Raw genomic sequence first — 8,641 nt, forward strand, 5'->3', positions numbered from 1 at the left:
AAATGCGCCACCCACCTTGAGATATATAAGTTCTAAGGTCTCAACTGTCTCAAGTATAGTTACAACGGCTGCCCCGCCCTCCAAACCGAAACGCATTACTGCTTAACAGCAAAAATGGGCAGGGTGGTGGTACCTACCCGTGCGGACTCACAAACAGGTCCTACCACCAGTAATAATGAATGAATGTCGTGTAATAATGAATGTCGAAATTAAAACAATATAATCAAAACATGAAATTATATTTCATAACAGACAACATGGTAACAAAGATTTGAAATATTCTTATAATTATAAATCACATAGAACTACCTATTTAGTAATAGCTAATATATCTCCTAATACGCGCAAGGTTAGAACGTTTGCCTTCCACGTTATGTTCATGTTCAACCCTCTGATTGCCGTGTAGGTCACCGGTACCCTACGTGGCGCACTAAAGGCGTACTATACGTGGGTTTACGAAAACTATTAAAGAACATCTGTGCAATAAAGCTTACTATAAAGTCAAAGATTATCTAGAAGATTGCACAAAGCAGGAATGAGTTGCTCGCTCCGGGCATTCCAATATTGCAATAATTGTTACGTTATAACACTTATTGTAAAAATGAATATTTAAAAAAAAAAGACATGCCCGCTGAGTTTCTTGCCAGTTCTTCTCAGGACGGAGGCTAGTTCTTGTGAATTGGCGGTAGTTCTTTTTGACGTTCAACAAGTACGTACTTTCATTTATGTTGAATATTTTTTTTTTATTTGATTTGATTTGAAAGAAATTACTTATGTCGATTTCCGTTACTACGATTATTAGAATAGGTATTTGTGATTTACGCACTTTTCTAGATAATCTTTAATAACAGTTTAAGACACCAAATACACGCTTTTGTAGCTTAGCTGAATTAAACTATAGAAAATAATTTTGTACAAGTTTAAAAAAAAATGTATGAAAAAAAAATTATCGTAAAAGTGAGTGCGATGCTTGCTAGTAGTCAATTATTTAAAATATTTTATTGACAGACGTTGATTAAAGTTATTGTGAAATATCATAACAAGCAGTGTTTATTCGTTTTATTCACTGTTATTCATTTTTGTTAGCCTTTTTAAGGATGACAATTTCATAGTAAAGGAGAATCAGCTTTTAGTGCATTATAATGATCCTCGATAAGTGTATCTGCAATGTTCAAATCAATCCGACATTCTGTAGGGGGTATAACACATTCAAGGATTCCATTACATCGATACATACCAAGCTAATAAAAACGTGTTAAAAAATGCTTAAATGGCGTCTAACTTAAAATTATACTTAAATGAAATTTAAAATTTAAATCTTTTGTTTTTCAGGAGTGCTTCAGAAGTTCCTGCAAAATTTCCTTCATATGCACAGGATCATTGAAAGTAGCCTGCATCCATTATTTTCCATAATCTATAATCTTCACTCACAATAAATTATGTCAATTTCTATTAAGGTAACAAGAAAATATACCTATAATTTGAAGCATAATGCTATCAATAAAAATTGGGTATTTTTCATTACTTAACCACGCTAATGGTACAGAATCACAGATTTTGCTTACTGATTTATAATATTAAGTCTTCGTGGGCCGCTGTGCAGGGCATGCATGGAGCCGCTCAAGACAGTGTCTCCTTACCTACTTCGAAGAGCTGGGAAGGTAGATGCTTATGAGGGTATAGTGGAATCATGGTATAGATGCTTTCCACACAACATTGAACAGTTTTAAGATGTAAAAAATCTGTCTATAAATGTTAAGCTACAAAGTTGTTATCATTTTCTTTATGGTATCAACAGATTCACAATCACCGAACATCTCAATGTAGTTTAATGCCTTATTAGCATTTTCGCTGTAAAGTGATCTAGTTTGTTCTATAGCATTAGTTCTCAATATTTCCACTTTCAATTTGTCTAAATCTATGTCTGAAACGCTCTTAGCATTTTCTAGACCATGATATAATTTAGGGTTTTCATGTAAAGCAAACAAAACTGGTGCACTGACTAATGAGTAATGTTCTTTGTTATCAGATGTTAGTTTTTGGATTTCAGCTGAAGCTTGCCACGCTAAACAGAGATAGCAGCCAAATTTGTATGCTATTTCTTGTTCTTTTTCACCTTTTGCTGAAAGTAGTAATGCGCCTTGACAACCTCTGCCCAATAATGTACCCCCATTGAACATAGTTCTCAGAGTCCATTCCCGAATTGGTTCACCTAGTATATTGTTAACTTTTAACGGTGTTGTATCACTGCATATATCGAACTCTCCAGTTTCAAAGGGCACCGGTTTGCCTGGTATGGGTATGTTTTGATTGTCCCGTTCACCAAAGAACTCTCCTTCGCTCAAATCTCTCAATGCTGTTGATATCAAGTAAGATAAATCTTGGTTTTTAAGCCTAGCAAGCATACCGTTTGCTGTGACCAGTAGATAATCACCAATGAGAATGGCTATTTTATTTGCGAACATAGATGTGGCCATACTACTGTCTCGGTCATCAGGTGCTATGTTTAACAATCCTCGATGGACATAATGACCTGTTCTAATCATTTCTGTCAGTTCAGCTAGTATCCTTTGATCTTGGGCAAGTGCTGAATTTTGTAATGATGAAGTCTCTGGACTGACAGCTTTTGATAGCAATAAAATGATGAGACCCCATGGCTGTAGGTTGTTGTGTTCATTGTATAAAAAGTTTTTAGCAGTTTTGACTATTGGATGATTGCTGCCAACCTGATGAAAACCAGAATCTTTTTACAAATATGTAATGGTTATTTAAATAGTACAACAAATTGATACTATGAATATTTTGAATTACAATATTTACTGTGGTTAGTTTGAGACAAAAAATAAAATCAAAAGAAAAGGATACAAGTATATATATCAAGGTCAGGTAGTGATTATACCAAAAAAGCAGTTAGTTTATTTTTATTTTCATTTAGTGGAATCCAATTTAGCGCTATCTTGACTATCACTAAACTCATGAAAAAGCATTTTTTTAATTACTCCCAAACAAGTAGTTACTTACAAATCAACTAAAGCTATATTACATCCATCCTTAGAGTGCCAATAATAGCTCTACAAGTCTCATCACACTCAGATCAATAGTTTAGGAATGCATATTAGGACAAAATTTTGTTATTATTCATAAGATTTTATTTACTTTACTGAAATGAAGGTTGAAATCGAAAGGAAACTGAAACTGAGGTCAGGTGTATAATATGGTCAGTCACCTTGATTGTGAACTTGTCACATGGCACTCATGTTTATAACACTCATTACATAATGTTTCGTAAATTACATTCAATATACTAATCACCATTTTTATATTAAGAATTACTTCAAATTGTAGATAACATCGTGAAATGCGGTTGTATCAGTTATATTGACTTGTATTAACGTAGATAACAGAAAAAAATACCCACCACTTTTCTCAAATGCATGGCCAAATTAGCAAATTCATCGCTCAACAACCACCTCAAATTCATGAAGGAAGTCGGATAGCCCACGATCTTCTCCGCTTCTCTTATAAGTTTGCTCCAGTGAGTTAAAGGAGGTTTAAATACAAAGTCTTCTTGAGTCACACTGGTCATGGTCGTTTCATAACGAATTTGTTGTGTTAAAATCACGGTACGACGTAAATGGCGCATTATAGCGTAAGACATGTTTCGTTAATAACTTATACGAATATATTTTTCACAGTCACATTCAATTTATTCAATAATTATGAGGACGATAAAAAACCCAAAAACACTCATTCGCGGTTTCCGCGTATCTTTAGGAATATAACATTTTGACATTTCCATATGTTGTTCAGAAACATAAACAGCAAAATTGAAAAAATCCCAACTTCTCGCTCACTTTAAGACATAATATCAGTCGTTTTTTTGACAAACACCAATGATAATTACAATAGAGTAGGCTTTTGGTATCACTTTAATTTCCTTCAGCGCTTTATGGAAAATCTGATTACAATGCCGAATTTCAAATTTGGTTTTTGAACGAGTACAATTGTGGAAATCTGAAATGGCGCGAATTTTGAAAGATTCTGTTCTTTAAAAAAGTTTCAGTTCTACAAATATATTATTTAATTTTTAACCGAGTATTTTGACTTTAATAAAATAATTAGGTATTTTTCACAGTATATCTCACTAGGTGATGAGTAAGTAACGTCTGATGTATTCGTGTTGAGCGATGCACCGGTGTTCGAATCTCAGGCGGGTACAAATTTTTCTAATGAAATACGTACTCAACAAATGTACACGATTGACTTCCACGGTGAAGGAATAACATCGTGTAATAAAAATGAAACCCGCAAAATTATAATTTGCGTAATTACTGGTGGTAGGACCTCTTGCGAGTCCGCGCGGGTGGGTACCACCGCCCTGCCTATTTCTGCCGTGAAGCAGTAATGCGTTTCGGTTAGAAGGGTGGGGCAGCCGTTGTAACTACACTTAAGACCTTAGAACTTATATCTCAAGGTGGGTGGCGCATTTACGTTGTGGATGTCTATGGGCTCCAGTAACCACTTAACACCAGGTGGGCTGTGAGCTCGTCCACCCATCTAAGCAATAAAAAAAATCTCCCATAGAGGCTGTCGGGTGTCGGGTGCAGGGGTGTGAGCTCGTCCATCCATCTAAGCAATAAAAAAATAATTTATTTCATAAAAATGGAAGAGATAATTTGACTGTATTTTATTATGTGTTACCTACCTCAGATTTGTTTTCTAGGTGAACCAATTTTGTTGATTCTTTTTTTATTTCAAAATATGTAAGTAGTTTTTGAGTTTGTCATAATAATGCATATTTAATTGATTTCGACGGAATGGATGATCTCATTTTAGTTTCTTGAAGGCGGTTTTATTTTTTGTTGTTGTGGTATTATTTACTATATTATTTGTATTGTTGACTTAAATATAAACGCACCTTCGTAACTGACTGTAATATAATCAAGAAACTTTTGTGCTAAATATATTACAAAATTAAACTTAGGTTGTTTTCAACTTGAATTTACCTAAGTTAATTTGATAAAAGTGAAAATCAATTAGTAAGAACAATAATTATGTAGTTAAACTTAATTCTCAAAAAAAAAGCGATCGCAAAACTGCAATAAAAACAGTTGGCGCAAAGTAAATGCACACGAAATAATTTTCATTAAATATCTTATCGAATGATACTTTTTGTTATGAACGCGTCTATAATGATACGATGCAAAGTTGAAAGTACGGAACGATGGACTCCGGCTTCGACCAATCACATGTCAGCGCGCCATAATTCAAATATGGAAGGGCCGTGGCCCCTGGCGCGGACGGTGGCTCGCCGGCTACGCAATTAAAAATAAAAGCAACGTGTATAATTTGCTGGCAGTTTATTGTGGACCTCTTTCTTGCGAATTAAAAAAAGAAACGTTGCAGCTAATTGTTGAGTTGATTGTTTTTTTAGACGTTTTACGTATTGCCCGAATTGTGGATCGGATTCCAGAAAATATTTTCTTTCGACAAATTATAAAATTGCTCGAGTGTAAGGTTTTTATTGTGATTTTAAGGAAAGTATAAGTGATTGTGTATATGTGTGTAAGTATAAGTGATACTTCAATTGAGAAATATTGTGTTTTTTACATTAAAATAGTTTTGAAGATTTAAAACTGCAAATATAAAACGCACTGAATAAAACGTAAAAGGTTTTTGTAGAACAAAAATGTCTATATCGACGGGTGAAAGGCTTTTGGCTTAAGCGACATTTTTGCGAAATACGCGACATTTATATTTTTAATTTTAGGATGATATTAGAAAAGTTGCTGGACCACACTGGATTTATGTCGCCAGAGACAAAACAAAATGGAAATCTTTGGAAGAGGCCTTTACCTGAGGGGTCCAAACATATAATATATATTAAATATACAAAAAAAAATGTAATTGCATGGAATAAAGGGCTGTTTTATTTATTTATGATATTTTTAATTTAAAGTGAGTTTTATTTGGTATTTACATCAACAATTCGATGTTTTTAATCGATCTTCAATTATGTCTATATCATTCAAATAGGTAAAAAAAATATTTTTTATGACGTTTTTTCCAAATTTGAAACTTTAAATGGTTTTTCTGTAAAGGTGCAAAAATATCGCTTATACCTTTCATCCCTCGATATGTATTTTTAAGCATGACTGCGACATTCTATATGCGTGTTGATCATCGCTTTTCTGATTGAGTGAGGTCCTTGTGTCGTATACATAAATACTTGACAGCGTTTTTTTTTTTTTTTCATTTCATTTAACAATAACTATAAAATTATGAGTCAAGCTGTCGGACATTTTGTTTTACATGCCTGAAATATATTTTCGTAAATACTCTTAAAGTATGTTGGTACTTGGAAACGAGGAGTTGATTTTATCCGCACATACGTAGGTACCAAGTTCTCGGGTACCTTCGGATATTAAGCTGGACACAATATCATCGCGAATGCAAACGCCCGCCTAAAACCACAATCAAGCATGTAAGACCACTCAAAGCATCCGTTTCCATTGGATAAGACTCATGTATTCGCATCAAATGATTGACAATGCCAAGATTCTAATTTCGAAAGCCCATTTTTCTAAAGCTAAAAAATCTAGGTAGCCGCCCTACACAATATCGATCGGTTGCTCATTTATGCTCACAGAAGGCGATCAATAGACTAGTGGATAATACAAAAACGTTTCCATGAAATTCTAACTAAAATACCAGGTAAACATTCGGAAATGATTTTTCCTACTGTAGCAACACTTATATCTAAAAAAAGTATTATTTCGAAATCGTCCTTCCATCACGGAAGACGTTCTTACAGATTTATCGTCTTGTTTTCTATTTTATTTATTTTTTATTTATTTATTGTCGCACAAAACAAATTCAATAATTATTACAGTACATATTAGCTAAATCGTACAAGTAGGACCTAAATCTAATCTAGATTTTAATCTAAATGGTATATGCACTCAGCAAACCCGTTTTAATGTACAGCTTTGGCTTGCTTTGGCTATTCAAAACAAAATTACAAATAATAATAAAAATACGAGTTCCAGGAAAAAAAAAAACAAAAAAAAAAACTATATCCACATAAGTCGACAACAATAAAACCAACACAAACATTATATTGATAACTAGCCATTGTTAAATAGGATATCCTTCACGCATCTGACAAATCCTCTGAGTCTAGGTTCAAAGATATCAAGGTCACCGTGACATTTAGCCAATCATTAAATTACTTTTATTGTATGCGCGCCCAGGTTTGTGTCTTAAGTTGTCATAAGTGGAGACTCAACGCATATCTGCTCCGCGGTAGAAATGTGCAGATTGTGGTACACACGCGTGAGGCCACAGTGCATTTTTGCAACGATAATCCGGCCATACAACCCTGATACCGGGAGGCGTTCACCTCTGCTTATTAAAGTAATCATTATACCATCCATCGCCAATCCTGTACGTTTCAAGTCAATTATGTTTTATTATTGCCGGAACGAGACGGACGCTGTGGCTGCGTGGTTAGAAAAGGACGGTGGAGTCTATAGGGCTGCTATGATTTTAGTTTAGATTTTTTCGCGGTACAGTTTTTGGGAGGCCCGTCGTATGCCCTCTTGATTGTTTAGGGTTAGAGGAAGTAGCTGCTTTCTATGCAATTCGCTAGTCATTCATCTTAAATATTGGCGTTTGGGCACGATGGAAATGGTGGATTTCAAAAAATGAGCCAAGAGTTGGACCAACGAGAACGCGTTTTTGGTCTAATTCGTGTTAAGAGTTTTTTATTTATTTTTTATTGCTTAGATGGGTGGACGAGCTCACAGCCCACCTGGTGTTAAGTGGTTACTGGAGCCCATAGACATGCACAACGTAAATGCGCCACCCAACAAGTTCTAAGGTCTCAAGTATAGTTACAACGGCAAAAATAGGCAGGGTGGTGGTACCCACCCGCGCGGACTCACAAGTGGTCCTACCACCGGTAAATACCAGTAAATACCAGTAGTAAATAGACAAAGTTAATGCCGCTATTCAAACTATCAATACACAAGGATAAGTCATAGTTGATTAGTATCTACGTCTATATTAGCTTTCAAAGCTCTTAAATATTAGCTCTCCGAATTCTCTAGAACTGAAGGTTCGATTGTTTCGCGGCAGTAACAAGCAGGGTGGCACTACCTGTCCTTACGGATTGATGATAAACGAGTAGGAACTGTTACACAAATTATATTTTTTGATGGCGTTTTGATTTAATTTTCTTTTTATTGCTTAGATGGGGGAACGAACTCACAGCACACCTGGTGTTAAGTGCTTACTGGAGCTCATAAATATCTATAACGTAAACGCGCCACCCACCTTGAGATATAAGTTCTAAGGTCTCAAGTATAGTTACGGCTGCCCTACCCTTCAAACCGAAACGCATTACTGCTTCACGGCAGAAATAGGCAGGGTGGTGGTACCTACCCGCGCGGACTCACAAGAGGTCCTGCCACCAGTAAGGCGAAGTGAAGTGATCTGTGCAGGGTGGCAGGCAGGAACTGGATGAGAGAAGCCGAAGATCGTGCCCAGTGTCGAGCTTTTGGAGATACTTATGTCCAGCAGCGGACTGCTATAGGCTAATGATGATTAGGCGACGCTATTGCTTTGTTCTAGAAAATTT

At 35.4% G+C, this 8,641-nt stretch overlaps 1 protein-coding gene across 1 annotated transcript; it reads right to left on the reverse strand.

The window, feature by feature from the left end:
* Positions 1–223: 223 nt before the first annotated feature.
* LOC114248422 (all trans-polyprenyl-diphosphate synthase PDSS2) lies at positions 224–3,949 on the reverse strand. The gene is made up of 2 exons (XM_028181659.2): positions 3,419–3,949; positions 224–2,726 (listed from the first exon to the last, which is right to left on the reverse strand). The coding sequence occupies exons 1-2, from the start codon at positions 3,656–3,658 to the stop codon at positions 1,761–1,763; spliced, it is 1,206 nt and encodes a 401-aa protein (XP_028037460.2). The 5' UTR covers positions 3,659–3,949; the 3' UTR covers positions 224–1,760.
* Positions 3,950–8,641: the final 4,692 nt, after the last annotated feature.

Source organism: Bombyx mandarina, chromosome 25 (assembly GCF_030267445.1).
Source record: "Bombyx mandarina strain Sakado chromosome 25, ASM3026744v2".
NCBI lineage: Eukaryota > Metazoa > Arthropoda > Insecta > Lepidoptera > Bombycidae > Bombyx > Bombyx mandarina.